Source organism: Meleagris gallopavo, chromosome 3 (genome assembly GCF_905368555.1).
Source record: "Meleagris gallopavo chromosome 3, MGAL_WU_HG_1.1, whole genome shotgun sequence".
Lineage (NCBI taxonomy): Eukaryota > Metazoa > Chordata > Aves > Galliformes > Phasianidae > Meleagris > Meleagris gallopavo.
In genome coordinates, this window is record NC_139406.1 from 78,371,460 (window position 1) to 78,393,879 (window position 22,420).

Genomic DNA, 22,420 nt, shown 5'->3' on the forward strand with positions numbered 1-22,420 from the left:
TTTCTTCTGTTGAGATTTGAGTTTCTAAAACAACTACTATTCAGTGTTTCATGCTAAACATAAAAAATTCTATTATTGTGGTACGATCTCGAAATATTATGATTTTTATTAAATAAGAAAAAAGTTGTTTTTCTTACTGTTATTTCAGATTTTATCTCATTAGTTGTAACACTAAATATAAGCTATATAGAAATTATGAATTTTATGACTACCTTTTGTTAATGCACACAAAATTTATAGCAGAGTATACCATGAAAAGAACACATCTTTCAATTCTATCATTTTGAGACCCTAAATCTTTGAGAATGGATTTCAGTAAATTGCACTAATATGCCGGCCACCCAACTTACACAGAAAGCGCTACGATAACCAAACATGAAATATTGGTTTTAACGGCTAAAATAATTATCTCAGTATCTTAATGCATACTTGTGAAATATGAGAAATTCATGCTTCCTTTTGAAAATATATTTGGATAATATAAATATTGGTAACATTTGCCAAGAGGTAGTAGAATCTCTGCTGAATTTCTCAGCCAAGGAACTGTCTACCTTGAGTTATTTGAAAAAAAAAACAAAGTAGAAACTCTTCACAAGCTGAATCTCGTAAGTATTTTTGATGAAAACTGATCTGTTTACCAGTTTATAAGTATTCAAAATTTTCTGTTCTGCATTTTGGATGAAACAGAGGTAAATAAGGAAGAGCATTAGAAACAGAGATTGAAACTAGAGAAAAATGATTGTAATAATTTCTTTCCTTCCTGCCCATGAGTTGGACAAATGAGCTACTGCAAGACTAGTAATACAGCCTTACTCAGCACTCATATTGTTATTACATTTCATTAATCAATAAAGGAATACACAAATTCAAGGTAATATTATGATCAAGTAAATTTCATTCCTAATTTTTAATAAAATTTGAATAGCACACAGTAAGAATACTCAAAATTTAGTTAATAGCTATATATTCCATTCCCAGCATTGAGAAGACTTACTTATTCACTCCATGTTCTTTATACTCCTATTCTTCTCCATTCCTTCACTTTATGTAGTGAAAGATAGTATTTGTTATTTTAGAAAAGTAATAGTATAAATAAATAAATAAGCAAATACACCAAACCCTTCATTGGAAAAACATGCATTTTTTTCCATAAATATATTTCAATTGAATTATTTTTCAAATGCATAAAAATCAGATTTATTGCAAATTTACCATACTTTTATCAACTTCAACATAGTTATTTTACACAGAAAAAAAAAAATTATATTAACATTTGTGTATCTAAAATTAAGAGTGACTTGAATTCTATCTTTAATAAATAACACATGATACTGAGATGCAATATGATAATGCTGAAAACATACTGCAGAATCAAAATGACGTCACTAGGACATCATACTTTATAAACAGAGAAAAAAAACACAGATTAAATTTGTGTCAAACAAATAAATAATGTTAGTACACTTTGAAAATATTATTGATTTTCTAAAATGAAATTATTACTCAATAATGCATATATTTAACCATAATTTTTCACAAAATTGAAAAGGTAGAATTTTCACTACTAGTATGAAAAATAAATATAAAAACACAAAACAATTTCCTTAGCAACTACACATATGATTGTAAAAGATTAAGAACAGATATTTTATCACTTTTTAAAAAAAAATTATACAACCTTCAAAATTCTATATGTTCTTATTAATAATAAACACTGATTAAAGCGACTTCTAAAGTTAATGTTGAAGAAAGTTTAATTTAGTTTTTATAATTGGTATTAAAATATTTATTTGGTAGTCTCATTTTTATAAACAGTGATCTCTGAGAAGAGGTAAATGATTAGTGATGTTTAATGAACATAGGGTTAAATATGCATCAACTGAACAGTAGAGTTACAAATGGCATGTTTTTGTTATGAAAGATACTGAGCTGAGCTGTCCAAGAACATTGGCTTGGCAAGTATGTAGGTCACTCCAAAATGCCTCCTTTTTATTTCCATGGAAACTACAACAGATACAAAGAGCATAATAACACTATTTGATAGAGAAAATTCTGAGCTTCAGAATACTATTTTTCAACATAATCATCGCCATAAGCTAAGCATTTTTGCCAGCAATGAACAAGAGCCTGCATACTGCACTCGTAAAAATCTACACCAGTGGGACACGACCGACTGTTTCACAGCTACTATGATGACGGTATCACTGATAGAAAAAAACTGCCCATGCGGTCCATCTTTCGTCAACTTAAACAGATGGAAGTCAGAAGGTTCCAAATCTGGTCTATGTGGCGGGTGTAGGCTAGGACAGTCCAGTCAAGATTGCCATTGTGCTCCACAGTCTTCAAAGTGATGTGGGGCCTAGCATTATTGTTACAAGAGAAAGGTTGTCCTTGCTGGCCTGACTGTGGAAGTTTGAGCCATCAGCTTAGTCAACACTGCAAGGTAGCAGAGTTGATAGCTCGTTCCATTTCCAGGAAATCCTGAGGAATCCCTTTCCTATCCCAAATGACAGTGAGTGCACATCACTTTATCCACAGGGGGTTTTGTCTTGAAATTTTTCTTCAATGGGGAATTCACACGTTGGCCTCCATGGACTTCCATTTTGACTCCAGCTCATAGAGAAGAGAGCACATCTCATCACTAGTAGTTGTATGATCCAGGGAACTGTCACCTTCAGGCTTGTGTTGGTTCAATAGGTCCTCACAAACTTATGTATGATGTTCTGTGAGCATTCATGTGCCTCTCTTATCTTTGCAATGGTCCAGTGTTTCCGTCACTGTTTCCACTGTACTGAAGCCCATATACAGCTCAGTACATAGTTCTCTGGCCATAATTCATCAATTCATGCAAATGAGATGATTGACATGCTCCTCATTTCATGGTGTGACAGATATGTATGGCCATCCAGAACATGGCTTGTTTTTCAAATTTCTGTTGCCACTGCTGAAACATACTGCTCACTGCCTCACTGTGCCTACATCCACTCTCTGATCTTCATAAATGTTCAACAAGCATAGATGAATTTCAATAAGTACAATTTTTTTCCACAGACAGAAATTCAATTCCACACCTTTGCTTCTTACACACTTCCATGACAGATGCCATTTTGTCAGAGTGCCCCTCTGCTGCCATCTGACACATGGCAACAAAATGTAATAGAATATTGTTGAGAAGGTTCTCCCTCTACTGTCGTATCACTAACATCCATCTCAGACACTGTAGGCCAACATAATAAAATAGGAGGCATTATTTTCAGAGCATCCCTCACAGATTGAACAATTATTATTTTCTTTAGAGGTTCACTTATTCTTTTATGGAAATAACTAGTACAACCATTCATAACTTCTTAGCTCATAAGTACTCCAAAAAATACCATAAATAGTAATAATGACAAATTAGTTGTCGCATAACTAACTGGATATCCTTTGGCAGTGGTCTCCCCTTTATACTTGTAAATGATCTTCCCCTTATTGTTTCATAATTAAATTCTCTTGTTATTCAGTCTTGTATTATGTCTGTCCTGATTACACAACAGGCACACATACGTTCACATAAGAGGAAAAGGCTGAAAGCAGGGTTTCCGTGAGGTTTCTGTTAGGTCCAAGTCTCTCAAAAAAATTGTATGCATACTATGATACAGCAGTGGGGACTTAGTGCAGATGAGACTTAGAGATGAACTATTTGTCACTTTGACATATGCAAAGGTCAATTTGCAGCAAGAAAATACTTGCAGAGAGTGTTACATAGTGATTTCTTTCACTTGGTGATCTCTTCATTCTGAAACTTTTCACATTATTCTTTTTGAATTTACTACTTCCATTAGGTATGATCTCTCCCATTGTCTTCCAACTGCTGCTAAAATTCCCTTACATAGTTGCAAGAATTCAAATTCATGGGTTTCAAAAACAGGTGTAATCATGTATAAAGGACAACTGACTTAAGCACGCAACTGTCTGGGAAAATATTTAATTATGTAAATAATTCAGTTGTATCTAATTTTGTCCTTAAAACAACAAGACTGTCCTCCATCACTTTTCTGATTTTATCAAAAGGAGGAAGAATTTTTGAATTTTTTTATTAAACCTATGCATTTCACTGACTATATTTTCTTCTCAACCTTTACAGAAATATTTTTGTTAAAATGATAGAAGGTTCAGAAATAAAAGACTCACTAAACATTAATATTCATAACGTATCCAGAGACATGAAAACATGGCTACAGTGTATTAAAAACAATAATCTGATATAAATTTGCCTCGAAAATATCTGCTGTTGAGCTGTTTTCTTGGATATAGCAATTCCACCAACTTTCAGTCATGCTTATTTCATCTATGTCGGTCTTGTTTTATCATTTTTAGGATGCAGTGATTTATTTAAATTTTTACTAACTTAGCTAAGTTCAAATCTGAAAATCAATGTCTAATAATAATTCTGAGGGCAGAAAGTTTTTCTTGTAATAAAAACTCTAACTGGGTCATAACACTTAAGAATCTAACTATATATAACACAAAATACTCCAAGAAATATTGAATATCTATTTCCTTTTAAGTAGAAAACTCAGCAGAATTAAAACAAAATATATTTTCTGTATTTACTTCTACATTAGATTATTCTCTGATGAAACATCATAAGACCATAGGATATCCTGAACTGGAAGAGATACTCAAGGGTCATCAAGTCCAACTCCTGGCTCTACACACTCAAAAATTTCAAATTATACTTCTGATAATTTTATCCTAATGTTTCCTGAAATCTGACAGATTTGGTGCCCTGACTATCCCTGTGGAGCCTCTTCCAGTGTCTGACCACCCTCTTGGTGAAAAGCCTTTTCCTAACAACCAACTCGACACTCCCCTGACATAGCTCTATGCCGTTCCCTTGGGTCCTGTCTCTGTCATCAAAGAGCAGAAATCAGTGCTGCCCATCCGCTCACTGTGAGGAGCTGTATTCTCCCATGAGGCCTTCCCTCAGTCTCCTCCTCTCGAGACTAAACAAACGGAGAAACTTTCACAGCTCCTCATACATCTTTCCCTCTAGACCATTTACCATATTCGTAGATCTCCTCTGGACTATTAACAGTTTTACATTCTTATGTTTTGGTGCCTAAAACTGCACACAGTGCATGAGGTTAGGCTGCAACAGCAAAGAGCAGAGTGAGACAAGCTAGAAATACTGTTTTTGGTACACCTTGGGGTATGATTAACACTGTTGACTACCAGGGCATATTGCTGACTCATGTTGAACTTGCCATTAGTCAGAACCCAAACCATTTTCTGCAGGGCTGCTCTCCAGATTCTTGTCTCCTAGTCCCTACATAAATCGAGAGTTACCTCATCCCAGGTGCAGAATCTGGCCCTTGTTATAGTTAAACCTCATACAGTGGATGATTGCCCAGATCTGTAATCTGCCCAGATTTCTCTGCAAGGCCTCTTTGCCCTTCAGAGACTTGTCAGATGCTCCCTTTTTAGGGAGCCACAAACTTACATAGTATATCTTCAAGTCCTGTATCCAATCACTGATCAAAATATCACTGATGAAAATATTAAAGAGAACTGACCCTGAAATGTATCCCTGTGGGTCCCCTACTAGTGACTGACCACCAGCCTGATGTAACCCAGAACCTTATGAGCCTGACACACCAGACATTTGTTCACTATCATATTATGTATTATGTGTTTGCCTTGTACTAATACCAGGAAGTTATACAGCTGTTTTAAAAATTTCCTGGGCCTGTTTGCATCAGTAGTGTAGTATTGCCGATCAATGCCTGGCATGTTGAAGCCCCTCATAAGCTGGGGCTTTCAAATTCAGTGTTGATGTAGAGATATCTCTTAGTTCTCTAAAGAATAATTCATCAGTGCCATCATTCTGGCTGAGTGGCCTATAGGAAACTCCAACAACATCCGCTTTATTTGCTTTTGCCTTTATTCTTACCCGGACTCTCATCATAACCAACTACAGGCTTCGTGCAGCCAGTCTCTCCATCACACACATCACCACTTCCCTGACACTTTACTTGCCCTACCTGTCCCTTCTGAAGGACCTATAAATGAGTTCTAACAGACTACACATAGGACTCTTCCTACCAACTTTTGCTTATGCTGAACTATTTAGTATGCCGTCCTTCATTTTTTGTGTTTGTTGAATTTATTGTAGTGATATGTTGTCTTATAAAATAATGCTTCCTGAAGCCCTTGGAAAAGCCATTTCATAACAACAGTGAAGTATTATCCACATACCTAAATTGGTAAGCATTTTTATTTGGAAGATTTCCGATCTTGATCATTAGTATTCAATCCTTTTTGTATGTCAAAGAACATATACAATTATATAATATAATTAATATACAATTAAATAATAAAAAAAATTAAAATGCTTTCCAAGTCAATTATCAGTAGCAAAGCTTTGACATAATATTTGGGGAACTTCTGGAGGAAAACAAAAAAATCTCTTTAAAACTTTCTTTTTTGGAAAGATTGTAGCTTTTGTATTATTTATTTACTCATCTGTACATTCTGTTTATATTTAAATAGTATTTAATTAAGAATTTAATTTAGGAAAGAATCACTTCTATTTGCTATGAAAAGCATGATTTCTGGTTCAAATAGCCAAGTTTTTTGCTAGAAAATTCAGCAGAGGTTTCACAGAGAATACAGTTTGTTATACAACTTTAGCAGACAAGGACATATTTAAAATATATTTTCATTAAGAAGAAAAAAAAAACAATGGTGAATACAAAAGTTCAAATTATTTGTGCTTTCCTAAAACTCAATAATTTCATGAGCTCACAAAATCAAAATGCTGCTTATTGTTAGAGAGCAGGTAAGTTATATCATCTCCTGAATCTTGTTTTGATAATAAGACTCACTATTTCATAAAGGATGTAGAAAAAGGATGAAGAGGAAAGAGGGGATAATCTGCCAGTAATTACTCTATTACTCTTTCACAAAAAAACCTTGATGTTTCTTGCTCTATGCCACCAATCCGCAAATCTCCAGAATATCTCTTTACCCAAAAGTGTACACTAGTACTACCACTGAATGACATCACAATGATAGCTTTTTCTTGATTTATCTAAGGATATTATTATAATGAAAACCTGTAATTCCTTAGGTTGAATACTGGCTCAGACGCTGTTACTGCACAACATATTAAGTGTGTGTGCATATTAGCAATTTAAAAAGAAACTACAGTTATAGTTCTAACAAAATCTAATTTTAAATTTGAGATTTAACAACTAATTATAAATTAACTCAAGTCACAATAATCTGTTCCATCTCAGATTTCTTTGCCATCACTACAATTATATCTGGAACACAGATTTTTAAGTTAATTTCAAGCAGGTAGACTCCTGCATTTTTCAGAGCCCACTACTTAAATGATTCTCCCTTTCATTTTTCAACTGGATTCAAGTGCAATTAAATTTACCACTGGACTCATATCTAGAAAAAAAATATCAGACTCATATAATAAACTGTTCTTGGGAGACAAAAGAGAAAGAAGTCAGTTGCAAGAATAAAATGTTGTTGTCCACTAAAGCCAATATTAACTCTAATAAATATAGCTTGGTATTTAAAAGGAATTATATATTAAAATGCAAAAAGTCAGAACATCCATCTCAATTCAACAACTTCAACACCTCTGTTAATTCAAGTTTAACAGAGGGTTATTTTCAAAGCAGTGCAAATTAAACAAGACAATTCAATAATGCAGATAATTGAAAAAGAAAAATAGTGAAACACAAATCACCTAAGCAAACAATAGCAGCAAAGTATTGTTTCTTTTAGATATGTATGTATAAAGCAATAAAGTTATAAAAAATAAAACAAATTTCCCCAGAGGATGTCTTATCTGAACCCAAGTATTTGGGATAAGCAGATGTGAATGCACCTCTCTCAAATGGCATGATAAATATCTTTAAGATTATTGTAGAAATAGTAGAGAGATATATATGATATATATAGAGAGATATGTAGAGGCCACAGATCGAAATTTCTTAATGGCTTCTAACATATAACTGCCTAGTCACCTAAGCCATCTCTATGACTAGTGCACTGGAAAGAAACATACACTTATTCCCACTCAAAAGAGCGATAGTTTTCAGTTAATAACCAAAATGTCAAAGAGCATTAAAAGGTATCAGACTAGAAGAGTTATTGTCTTTTACTTTTTTTTTTTTTTTTTATAATAAGACTGACTATTTTCATAAGGAATGTAGAAGAGAATGAGGAAGGAAGAGGAGATAATCTGCCTGTAATGACTACATTACTCTTTGACAAAGACATCAACTTTCTTATCTCATTAGCAGATAATACATTATGCTTCCCTAAAAATTTTTCTTTGGGGAACACTGTCAAGTTTTTAACAATTCAATGATACTGCAGCATCTCCTGTTAGTTTAATCCATATTCTCACTGTTTTCCCATTAAACTCTACAGTCCTCTTCAAAGGCTACACTGAGTTTTCTGAAACAAGTTTCATCATGTGTCTCCTAATTCTATTCCTTAGTATAATCTCTACCAATTTTCACTATGGAAACTAACCTTAATATCAACATCTGTACTTCAAATACTTTACACCCAGGCTCTTTCAGAGCTTCACAGAAAATACTAGCCAATCCTAACATCTTTCTGAGTTTCAATTTATTGTTTTATTTCAGGGCATCTGTTGTACCCATTTGGAAGCATTTCCTTAAAGAGAAAGGAGTTATTCTAATTCAGGACTTCACTGGTCTCCTCAGCAAGAGAATGCAGTATAGCGTAGAATAACATAGCATAGCATAACTATTTACTTAGGTTTTCCTTAATTGTATCATCTTTGTACACATTTTTGGTCCTGATATTTTACTGACACTTTGATAATTTCCATACTTTTCTCATATTTTAAAAAGTACATCAGTGGTTACATTATGTTTGCTACTTCCGTAGTTATTACTGAAAACCCTGCTGCACACACATTTCTACTTTCCTCATTTAAAGATGATTCCCTTTTTCTGGAATAGATATTTTAACTTCTGTTGTATTCTTTGTCTTTTCTGTTTCCATGTGCTTAGGTTGCTCTTTTCAGAGTTTGCTTCAGATCGGTGAAGCTCTAAAATGATTTTTCTAATTGACTCCTATGTCACCATTAAGTAGTGCTTTGTTGTTGTTTTCAGTTTTAGTTCAATGAATCTCTCTGTATGGGATTACAGTGTCAGAAATTATTTTCTTTTTTTTTTTTTTTTTCTCTTCCATTCCTCCCAGGGTATCCAATCTGAGTGCATTACGGACAGTTTGAATATATTCTGAATACATTATTATCATATATATTCTCATTGAGAAAATCTGATTGCTTTAGGCCAGCTGTTTCTCTATTAATTTGATACTTTTATCACAATGCTGAAATAAAAAGATATTAACTAGACACTAATATTTAAACTGAGGACAATTAAAACATCACTGTAATGTTCTCTGACCTTCATTTTCTTAGATGTGCTCTCAACTGTTACATAACCTAAATACAGTTTGATGCCTTTTACTAATAATTCATCCATGAGCCAAAACTATATATCCTGACATAAGTACTGTTCAAAACTACCAACATAATCAGTAACTGATTCTCCAAGTAAAATAAAAATATAAAATGAAGTGTAATGCGATAGAGAAAGAAATTTAATGCTTTTCATAGAATCACAGAACTGTTTGAGTTGGAATGGACCTTTAGAGGTCATCTAGTCCTACAACAAACAAGGACACCTGCAGCTAGATCAAGCTGCCCAGAACCTGGTCCAGTCTGACCTTTAACGTCTCCAAGGACTGGGCATTTACCACCTCTGAGCAATCTGTTCCAGTGCTTTACTACCTTTCTTGTAAAAAACATTTTCCTGATAGCCATTCCAAATCTCCTCTCTTTTAGTGTAAAACCATTTTCCCTTATCATAACAGGTCCTGCTGAAGATTCTGTCCGCTTTCTTCCTATAAACACTCTTTAGATACTGAAATTCACAAGTGAATTCTTGCAGTAGTTGGAATATACATATAGGTATTAGAGTTGTAATTAATATGTTCTATTAATTTATGTTAACACTCAACTACTCAAAAACTGAATTCCATTTTAAACTGAGGTCTCTTAATTACAGTTTTTTTCTCTGGTCCCCTTTGTGACAGTCAATATTAAGATGTTAAAACGGTGCAAGAAATGAAATATGAGCCTTTAGCAAGTAATCACCAACGTATCCCACCTAACAAATCTTACAGTTGATTGGGTTACTGAGGTAGGACCTTCAGATTGCTACCTAAGATTAAGTTGAAGCCTGCATATTTATCAGGCATAGCCAGCTCAGATGACCGGATAAGTTTCTTTAATTCCAGTTATTGATTAAGTTATCATGATTACTGACTGATTCTATCATACTTAAGTGTCTTTGGAAAATACATATTTGCATATCTGTGTGAATAAACGGGATTTTTTTCATACAAAAAGTAATCTTGTGCATTCTAAAAAACCTTCAAGGAAAAAAAGAAGTGATATTAACACTTAGAAACAAATATATATTTACTTAAAGTTTAGGAAACTTTAAGTTGAGGAAGATGGAATAGATGATCTATAAAGGTCTCTTCAAACTCAAACTATTTCATGATGATTCTTTGATGATTAGCTTAAACTTTTTCTTCTTATTCCTAACATTTCCCTCATTAAATTTAGTTTCTAAAAATTGGTCACATATTTAGTTAAGCAGAAGAAAAGAAACCCTTTTTTACAAAGTTCTCTATTTTACTTAAACACATTAGAAAATAGGATTCTCTGGCAACTAATTTTGATTAGGTTGTTGTAATTAACTTCTACTCTTAATTTCTTATTCTTTATTTACCATTCTATAACGTAAGTACTTCTTAAAAGAAAGCTTTGAATAATTGCTCACAGTTTATTATATAATGAATTTTGTAAAGTCACATTATTAATTTCAAATGATTTCAAATGTACATGCAAAAGGTCAAACACTCAAAATAATGTTTGGTGTGGTTATATATATATATATATATATATATATATATATATCTGTATTTTTATTTACTTCAAAAACTTTTTTGAACTGTTAATTGTTATAGCTATTTCCAGTAACATTTTTTTCTGATATGAAGAGGAGAACAGCTTTAAGAAAAGATAAGATTTTAACATAACCACGTTTTACAAAAGTTATGAGGTTTTTGGCAGCTGTCTGCATGGCCATATAGAAAGATCTTATCTTTGTTCCCTACTCCCAAACCATTAGTGCATTTTTCAGTAAGAAGTCAGTGGCTTGTCATAGGCAATGAGCCCACTATCTCAAGAAGTAAATACAAATAATCAAATCTCTCATCACTGCCAAATCCAAACATTTTGACACACTGCTATGCAATAGTTTTTTATCTATACAAGAGGTGTAATGAATATGTGCATAAAGAAAAAGTCTTCAGTATGAGAACTGTAGGTTAAGGTATATTCAGACACCAAACCCTTGACTACATCAGGAATCTCCTAATAGTAACACAGAAACACAAAATTAAGTAATCCTACAATCCCTCCAAAATAGTTTTGCCCTATGTTTTAATCTCAAGCAGTACAGCTTTCACACAGGAGATACTTCACTGTACCTAATATACCTTGTTGCTGCTCTTGCTGTTTGCAAGCACTTTAGATTTGGTTTAGTAAATCCAGATGCAAACAGAAAAACGCAGTTTTTTAACAGCACTTTGAATCCTGTTTGGTGATCTCTTAAGACTCCTCTCCATGGAGGAGAGGAGATCCATTCCACTATTATACTGAGAAGAAATTTTTCTATTTCTTCATTAATCCTTAAACTGCATTTTCAAGTCTGACTATAAGAAATTATTTTTCACAATATGTAGCATTTTACATGTTTAAAATGCAACCCTAATTGATAAAAACTCTATTTCTTAGTGCTCAAGACATGATTTATGTGATTCCATAAAACAGATGTCTTGTCCTGGGCAAAAAGAAAATTAGGAATGCATCGTAATACATGAAAAATATGAGAATATATAAAAAATAAAGTATGCTGCTGCTTGTATGGCTCAACTGAGCATTGCTTCGGAAGCATAAAACACAGCCTTATTCTCTGAAGTGACATTCAGCATAAGTAACTAGAGAATACTCTGTTCCTTCTGCAGCTACTTAACTCAGGCATGTCAAACCATGGTCTGTGGGTCAGATGAAGCCCAACACAGTCTGTGCTGTGGCCTGCTCCCCGCCCCATGCTATCATGGAAGTGACTTTCCTCTGCTGAGTCTCTGCCTGGGTCTTGGCATGCATCCATCACTTAACAATAAGTATATCATCAGTGTGCTATTAATACTGTCTGAACTGAAACCAGGACACTACTAACTGAAGTTATGGCAAATAATTTCATGCATTTTAATACATTGTCTAAGCACAGTCCTCAGAATGGTAAAAAAAAAAAAAAATATGCAGTTTTGCCCTCTGTTTTGATAAAAGAATTTGAGAATAAGTTCCAAGATCGCTGAAAAAAAATCATCAATCTTTTGATATATTTGCAACTCTACTTTCAGTTTATATAAAGGCATTAACTGAAGGGTGGCCAGCAGGGTCAGGGAGGTGATTGTCCCTCTCTACTCTGCCCTTGTGAGACCCCATTTGGAGGCCCTCATTGCAGCCTTTCAGTACCTAAAGGGAGCCTACAAACAGGAGGGGAATCAACTCTTTAAAGGGTAGATAACAGCAGGATAAGGAGGAACAGCTTTAAGTTGAGGGAGGGAAGATTTAATTTGGATGTCGGGGGAAGCTCTTTACTGTGAGAGCGGTGAGGTACTGAAACAAGCTGCCCAGGGAGGTTGCGGATGCGCCAGCCCTAGAGATGTTCAAGGCCCCAGGCAACCCAGTCTAGACTTAAATGGGGAGGTTGGTGGCCCTGCATGTGGTAAGGGGGTTGGAAAGTAATGATCCTTGAGGTCCCTTCCAAGCCATGATTCTGTGAACTGTGAATTTTCAAATGGAATGTATACAGTTGCAATCAGATAGTCAACTCAAACATTTGATCATATCACTTTACTAGACTCCTGTAAGATCTGAAGCTGCAGCCAATGGAAAACAGCCCACAGTATAGGTGCGGGAGAGACACCAGCCATTGGTACATGCTGGAGCAGTCTTTTCCTGAAGGATGGTCCCCTATATGGACCTATATTGGAGCAGCTCTTGTAGGTTGCTGAAAGAACTCACTGAAGCAGAAGAAAAGTGAGAAGATGATGGAGCACCGGAGACAGTCTTATTAACTGACTGTAACTCCCTATTATCCATGCACCTGCACTGCTTTTTCTTGTGTCATTTCACCCTTCACAACTTTAAACACAAACTTATGCAAAGTAATGGGCAACATTGCACAGAACCATAAACAATACAGAGGAAACTACTATGTTGTTTTTTCTTTTCAACTACTAGCTGTACAATATTTATTTGCAGAGATTTAAGAGATCAGCTAGGTAGTTTTAAAATAAGAGCATAAATCTTGTTCCCATCCTTTAGATGTAAAGTAAATAGAAGTGTATCTTCACGTATGTTTTATCTACTCAAATTGTGTAGTCATGATAATGAATGACAAAAGTGCACAATACAAGAAAAATATCAATTATATCTCATCTGAGTGCTCAATGAAAGATTTCTTATGTAGATAGTAAAGAAGTCTTTTTATAATAATCCTATTACAGTGGAAGTCCAAAAACAGATAGCACAACTTGCTCACATGTCCATGGTAAATAATTAATTTCATTTTGTAATGTCTTTTAGCTGGTCTTAAAAGAAATTTGAAATTAGTAGGGCTAAGTTGATTTTACATTAAACTGTCAGACTTGCAATGGAGGAAAAATGAATATATATAAATTGATCACCTTTGCCACCTCTTCACGTATTTTAAGTGTCTTTTCTGCTTTAATAGAATTCTGAATAAGCGGAAGTTTTTGCATTCCTGCAAACAACTCTGAATGACTTTGGTGCTTTCTTTACACCACAAGTGCCAAACATTTAAACTCACATCATTCTCAAAGTTTCTGACAAAGGTCATTTTCCAACAAGAAAAAAAAAAAAAAAAAAAACACCACCACCACATTATGTTTCTCAGGCTTAATTTCTGCAAGAAATTCTTTTGTAGTGTTTATAAGTTATGTAGTGAAGATACCAAGCCAGCATGTCTGCATTTATTGCATGATGTCATTAATCCTTTGCAACCTTCTAAGTATGAAGACAATGTGCTAAATGCAAAGAGTCACAGATAAATTAATTTAAAGTCAATTCATCATACTGAGGCTCTTCAAAAGAATGGCAGAAACAAGTATCAGCTTAGCACATTAAGCTTATGAAATATTAGAAGAACTTATGAGTGTTTTTTAACAATAAAAGAACAACAACAAATAAATGGACAGCAACTGCAATCAATGTAAAATGCAGTTACTACTACCCATCATTAACATCGTTATTACAGGATTTGACTAAGATCTCAGTTACATTTTTCAACTGTTCTTTCTTTAAAAAAGTATTTTTTCCCCCTAGAAACTTATTTTCTTTGGTTGCTTTTTCAATATAAATGAGAATGCTAAATATCACAGATGTAAGGTAATGAATATTAAGCTTCTAACTGATGTCTTGTGCCTTTCAAAATCTTCTTTTTACTTGCTTATGTATAATAGCTTAAGAATTGGGAATATAACCAACCAATTAAGTTTTTATGTGCTGTTTTTCATCATAAAGTTTTCACTTCCAAAAACATTTAATACAAGTACAAATAGACACAAATTAAACCAAAAGGCAACCTCCTGGCCGAAAGAAAAATTTGAATTTCACTTCTTAGGAAAACAGTACAGTGGGAGATGATGAGGTTGCAAGCACCCCTTTTCCTGGCTATAAATGAAGAAAACTATCCTCCTGGTCATATAACAGAAAAGTGAATGTTTCTCTGTTGATACTACACATACATCTAGTCATTAGCATTGTCTTTAATCACTAAACTGCTATCTTATGTAGTTATGTACTGTTGCCCATAAGATTAGCAATTAAGATTTCTTGTTGCAATCGTATTTAAGATTGTTTCTATTATTTTAAAACATCATAGTATGAAATTGTCTTTTTTTTTTTTTCCTTTTAAACACATCCTAAAAAAGAATGCATGTGAATATACTCAGTACTGTTGTTTTATTAAAAAAAAAAAAAAGAGCAGCATAAAACACAAACCATGGCATAAACAGTTTATAACAATATCTGAGATAGTTTATTGTGTCTTTCAGATGGAGATAATTTAAAACTTGTAGTCAAATATTCCTAAAGCCTAAACATCACAATATAATAATATATAGCAATATATTTAGTAGCAAATTAATTATTTCTTCTGTTAGGAACAAGGCCTTACACTCGATCATAAATGCAATTTTCCATTGCAGGGTCTTCTGTTTTTCTGTGAACAATTGTGGCTTGGTATCAAAAACATAAAACAAACTACAGTTGGTGAAGCTAAGAGAACTTATTTACCATCATGTCTGTCATAGGAACACTGCATCTGCATATGTTAATCAGATCCTGTTCTTGACATCCACCATGAAATGAAAAATAGCTTAGCACATTACCTTGGATAATCTTTGCATGTGTTCGTAAAAAAAAAAAAGTCAAACCAGTGACTTGGTTCATTTCCCCACACTTAAAGAGGCCCAAGATCATTTTGAATAATGATTTCAACCAAATGCCTCAGTAAAGCCTAATGTACAGAGGACTAGAGCATTCACAAAAGATTTATTTGGTTTGTAAAGGTACAAGAAGAAACATCAGCTTTATGCACTGAATACATTTCAGAAAACTAGTTTTTTATGCTCCTGAAAAAGCTGAGCTCTGTTCAGCTTTCATCTAATACCAAAATCAACAGTTACTGACTTTTGAACTCTGTAGCTACTCATATTTTCTAGTTTCACATATTCCAAAAAAAAGTACATTTTGACAGACTGAGCAGTTCATTAGCTAGTTTATGTTGAAGCCTGACCAGATTCAGGACAACAGTGTTTCTCAACAAAGATTTCCTGTGAGGCTTGATGTAGCAGACATTTTCAGAGCATGCTTAAAGCCATTCCTATCAGCTGCCCTTCCAGTATAATAGAGTCCTGGCCTACATTTTCTTTTTTAATTATGAGTGGGGATTTCATTCCCCTCTGTATTTTATCTAAGAGACAAGGCCTTAGAACAAGACCCATGGTTCCTCTCTCTCTCTGTGCATCCATCAAATTCATCTGCCATCTTCAGAAGTATATGTTAAGTTAACACAAGTTACTCAGACTGGACAAAGAGAGGATATTCTTTTTCCTCTTTTGAGATTTTTCTATTCAGTGAAAATATCAGCATATGCAACAAGGACCAACTTTCAATTACTGCATATCAGTTTCACCCTCCTATCAAGATTTTCCATGTTATTTATCTAATTAGTGTCTTCATATAAATGAGTAAATATTTTTGACACAAAATCTTTTTAAACAGAAAAAGTTTTTCTATGCTCTTTGAACTAACTTTACAAGACCAATTCTGCATGTTGTAAAGCAAATCCCTTGAGCCTTGAGAGCCATGTGGAGTGTTGAACATTATTCCTCTCTCTCCTCTGTTCTACTTAGCTCCAAATATGAGCAAAATGATATGTTACTCATTGGTAAAATTTTCAAATTCTGAGATATTTCACTCCCCCTACAGAGCTGTACAACTAAATATGGCTCTTAGGATAGAAGATCCTGAATCCCAAATTAATGTTAAAAGTTCCGAAGTTATGCAGAAAAGTAACTTTTAAACAAATTTATTTACAGAGTTTATACCTAAATCTGTAGATCAAAATGTTACAATCATAAAGGGAGTTCAAGCTCTCAAAATTCTTCTCAAAAACAAATAAGAAAATGAAAAACAAATAAAATAAACTGAGCTGTATTGTATACTGCATTTTATTGCAATACTGTCATTTTCATGGAGTTTCAAATATACAGTTTCAGAATGGAGGAATATAATTTCTCTATTAAGCAAATGGTTTACTTAGGTGAGACTGGACAGCTGCCAAGACCAAAAGTTCAACTTTACAAATTGTTTCAATCAGTGTTACACAACTGAAAAACAATTCACTATTATCATCTTTCTCATAGGTAAATAAGTGTTCTGTTTTCCAGTACTGGAAAGCATTGTTTGTGGGGGAAAAACGCTATTGCGCATCACAGCAACATGCCTACAAATCTTTCTCAACTCCAAACAGGAGGAAAAGTAAAATATGTACAAATGAAAAACCATTTAAGCTACTTTGCTGTTGTTGCTTTTTAATTCATCTTAACATGTGATATACCATCCTAAGGAAATGTCCACCACCTTTTAAATAAGGCCTTGCTCGTCCAGAAAAAAAGTAAAAAAAAAAAAAAAAGCAGAAAGACAACACTCACACAAAAAATAAAAACCAACACAATAACAACAAAATACCTAAACAACAACAAAAACAAAGCAAAAAAAAGTTCATTTTAATTAATGACAAGAGTCCACTACCCATTTTAGTACAAGATTAATCATCTGTCATTACTGAGATGGTAGCCTATCTACGCAAAACACTTTTCCTTTAGTGAATGTTAAAATAGACAGCACTGGAAATATATACTGTTAAGTGCACCTGATAATTTCAGTTATTGCAATACTAATAAATAAGGTATTTATTTATGAAAAAATCCTCCAAAAAGAAGGAAAACTATCTTTTGTTACATATATGTACCTTCCTGACTGTTTTCTAGAGAGAAATCAACTAGAAAATATTCATATCCAATTTTCAACTCAGGAAGAAACTGCTGACCTCCGCTCAACCTCATACAATTTCATACATATTTCCAAACTTGCTAGCATCATTTTTTCAATTTTTTGCCATTGAAGTTTGATGTTCTTAGCTATATTTTCATTATCCAACAAAACCATTCAAGTCCTTATAATTTTATAATTAAGAGTTTAGATACTCTGTTTGCGATTTTACATATTTTTTCTGTTTTGTTCATAACTATGTGATCAAAATTTAAATAAATAAAGAAAATCCATATTCTATTGAAAGTAAATATATTTTTTTTACTTGGAAGTCGATTCTCAGCTTTTAATCTTCAAATTAGTCAAAGAATTTGTAATTAAGATGGTACTGAAGAGATCTGATTTTAATTCATTGATTTTAACATCACTTCAGGTATTTGTGTGCATAGATGAGATCCCCCAGAGCCTTTTCTAGGCGGGAAAGTGTAAGTTCTCTCAGCCTTTTCTCACAGGAGAGATATTCCTGTCCTTTCATCAGCTTCATGACCCTATGTTGGACTGCCTCCATTAGCTCTATGGAGAAGGCCAGAACTGGGCACAGTACTCCAGATGTTGTCTTAACAGTGCTGAGGGTAGAAGGAAAGAATTACTGTTCTCGATCTGTTGACAATACTTTTACCATTACTCTGCCCAGGACATTATTAGCTGCAAATGATGTGATGTTGTTTAAACAAAAGTATTTATTTATTTAATACAAAAATAATTTCCCCCCCCCGTCAAAAAACAAAAAAACAAAAACAAAAAAAAAAACAACACAAGCTTATTAAAATTATCTCCTCTCATTTTGTACTTTTTTTTTCCCCCCTCCATGTGAGGAAAGAAGAATAATAACGGCAAATAAAATAAATTAAGAAATGTTCTTACCATGACAACTGGGTAGAGCCCTGTTCCACCCAGGTCTTCCATCATCTCCCATGATACAAGTCAGTGTAGAATATCCTTGTAGAACATAACCAGCATCACAGTAATATGTGACAGTTGATCCTAGTTTATAGTCCATTCCAAGTCTTGTTCCATTCATTATATTTCCAGGATCAAAGCAAGATTCACGTAGCTTGGCTATAAAAGAAAAAAAATAATTCTGAATATAATATAAAGCATTACATACGCTTTCTGGAATTCTCTCAAGGTCTTCTTTGAGAACTGTGTAGACATGTAATGACTTATTTATTTTACATTTTATATACACTTTAGAATTTTCTCTCTTCTGTATCAGTTTCCCCATGATTGTAGTCTTCTCTCCTTCACTTTAAAAACTTAACTCATTGCTTCACAGTGACCAAACTCATGTTTCTTATTTTTTTGCCACAAAAATCCTAGAGTGTAATCACAAGAACCATTTTTCAAGACTTCACTCTAATTGCTAGAATGGGCACATCCTGGTTTTAAGATCTATAGTCTAAAAATTGATGAGTGGAGGAAATCTAAATAAGTGGTTTGTGATAAAATATATAGGCAAAGAAGAATTTCTTCAAAACTAATAAACCCTAAGTGAATATCTGTAACTACCTATAACGTGATCTCTAGTACAAGTCATAAAAACTGCACCAAAATAACTCATATTTTCAACAAATTTAGTATACAGAAACATTCAAGGAAAATTAGCTGTATTCTTCCATTAATGAAAAAAATAGTGGTAATGCATTAGAAAATGGTAGATATTGTAATGAATCATATGATTACGTGTTATGCGGGATGTAATTCAGAGGTTGTTGTTTTTGTTTTTTTTTTGTTTGTTTTTTTTTTGTTTTAAATCAAGCAGAAGTCAAAATCTGGATTTTCTTCTTTATCATTTAAGGGTATTGTGGTGAAAGTCAAGAGGGAATATTTATTTACTTTCAGCAAGATCAGTGCCAACTTGCTTTACCTGAGGAGAGTTGCAGCAGTCATAACTGCACTGTAGATCTTTGCCCTTCCAGATCTCTGCCAAAAGGCTATAGTAGCTTTAAATACAAAGATACTTCCTCTGATTCTAGCAGTCCCTAAGCTAAAGTTTCTCAAAACTTGAGACTACAGAGAAAAAATTAGAATATATTTTATAAATTTTAGATGCATAACAGATATTTCTCACTACGGCAGACAAGATAACGAAGCAAAAATTTTTCCATTTTGATTTCTTATGGCCATTTTATACAAGGTCTACTCTAAAATAATGCCTCCTATTTTACTGTTATCCCATGATATCAGAGGCAGATGCTAGTGGTATGCCAGTAGAGGCTGAACCTTCCCACCAATATTCCATTAGATTTTGTTGCTGTGTGACAGATGATAGCAGAGGGGCACAGTGACAAATGGTGCCTGACATGGAAATGCACATGAAGCGAAAGTGTGTAATTGAATTCCTCCATGAGGAAGAAAATGACACCCATTCATATTAATCGACACTCACTGAACATTTGTTAAGACCAAACAGTGGATGTGAACACAGTGAGGTGGTGAGCAGTGCATTTCAGAGTGGCAACAGTGACAGTGGGTGACCTCTGCTAGTACAGATTTTAAGAGAGTGGCATAAAGGTTCTTGTTCATTGCTGGCAAAAATGCAGAGCTAAAGGTGATGACTAAGTTGGAAAATAGCTAGAATTTGATCTATCAAATAGTGTTATTGTGCCTTTTGTATCTGTTGCAGTTGCCATTGAAATAAGGCATTGCTTTCAAAGCAACCTACATATTAATATTTATGAGAGGTGAGAAATAGTATCTTACGAAACCATAAATGTTTCACATATTTATGTTTGAAGATGGAAACATGGAATAATCCTTCTGAAATTTCAATTTCACATCTTCCAAAAGAACATGAAAATCTCCTAATGTGGGTAACATTGCCATGAACACGCATCTTAACTGAAAATGTGTTTAGTAGGAAGTGAGAGTTAAAACACCTAATTATAGTAACAATAAGTATTTTATAGCCACAATGATTCATTTAGATAGTTGTAGTATAGTGTATGTAATATCTAAACATTTCCTGTTCTGAAAGGTAAGTCTTCAAAATACAGCATGACATTTGAAAAGCAGGACAAACACTTCCGTAGCACTCATAATTTCAAAATCTCAGTGGAAAATCAGAAGTTAAGAGATTCAAGTTACCAAAAAGTCTGTAAGTCATCACATTGATATTAATAATTTTTACGTGAACCAGCTAAACTGTCATTTAAGAAGTCTGGCAAATCATAGAGCAAGCTGAAAATTATTTCAAGTTTGAATAATCATAATTCATTATACAAATAAAGGCCATTTACTTTAGAGGTTTAACGTTTTGACAATAACAAGAATCATAAAATTCTCAGAGTCGGAAAGTGCATTTAAAGGTCATCTAGTTCAACTCCTCTGTAATGGACAAAGACATGCACAGCTAGATCATGTTACTCAGGGTCTGATCCACCCTCACCTTGAAAGTGTCCAGGGATGGGGCATCAACCACATCTCTAGGCAACCTGTTCCAGTACCTCACCACCTACACTGTTAGACTTTTTCCTTATATCCAATCTAAATCTACCCTTAATAATCCTGAACCCCTTTCCCCTTGTTCTATCACAACAGACTCTGCTAAAGAGTCTGTCTCCTTCTTTCCTGTAGCTCCCCTTCAGATTTGAAATATTGCTATCAGGTCACCTCAGAGCCCTCTCTTCTCCAGGCTGAAGAGCCCTAGCTCTCTCAGCGAGTCCTTGTTCCCTCCCTTCAATCATTTTTGTAGTCCTCCTCTGGAGGTGCTCCAACAAATTTATGCCTATCCTGTACTGAGGACTCCACATCTGGGTATGTGGATATGTGCAATACTCCAGATGATGCCTCACCACCATGAAGAAGAGGGGCAGGACCACCTCCTTCAACCTGCTGGCCATTCATCTTCGGATACTGCCCAGGATAAGGCTCGCTTTCCAGGATGCGAAGGCACACTGCTGGCTTATGTCCAGCTTTCCAGTCACCAGTACCCCCAGATCTTTTTCAGCAAGGCTGTGCTCAATATTTTCATCCCCCAGCTTGTATTAGTAGTGAGGGTTGCCATAACCCAGGTACATGACCTTGCATTTGAATTTGTTGAACCTCATGAGGTTCACCTGGGTCCATTGCTCAAGTCTGTCTAAGGCCCTCTGGATAGCATCTTGTCTCTCTGGTGTGTCAATGACACCCCACAGCTTGGTGTCATCAGCAAACTTGCTGAGGAGCACTTGATGCCTGTTTAATTACTTATTTCTGTACCTCTTTAAAGCTTATACCATGAAATTACTGTTGCTGACTGTATTTTAAGAAATTTTTGTTTCAGAATTCTAGTAGATCTTTGGATAAAGTATATATACATCAGCATTAAATAAAAAGAGAAGAAGATAAAGTAATCTACTATGTCTGGAGCTTAAATCAAAAGCTGAGGAAAGACATGATCTGTCATAGCACAAATTTTCTGTGGGGAACAATTAAAGCCCAATAATTTTCCTTTAACCAAAGATATGGTTGTGATAGACTGCTAAATTTGCTGACAAAACACTAACAATATCCCTACAGAAACCAGGCTGCCCAGAGCCACATCCATTCTCTCAACAGAGCCCATAGCTGCAGATTCCACTCTTGCTTCCACTCTCAGCCCAGAAG

The 22,420-nt window shown here is 34.2% G+C and overlaps 1 protein-coding gene across 2 annotated transcripts in view; it reads right to left on the reverse strand.

The window, feature by feature from the left end:
* CSMD3 (CUB and Sushi multiple domains 3) overlaps positions 1-22,420 on the reverse strand; it is a 538,229-nt gene that overhangs the window by 123,618 nt on the left and 392,191 nt on the right. For both annotated transcript variants that reach the window (XM_085221591.1, XM_085221590.1), the window contains exon 31: positions 18,698-18,892. In XM_085221591.1, the coding sequence (XP_085077717.1) occupies positions 18,698-18,892 (195 nt within the window). The remainder of the gene's footprint in view (positions 1-18,697; positions 18,893-22,420) is intronic.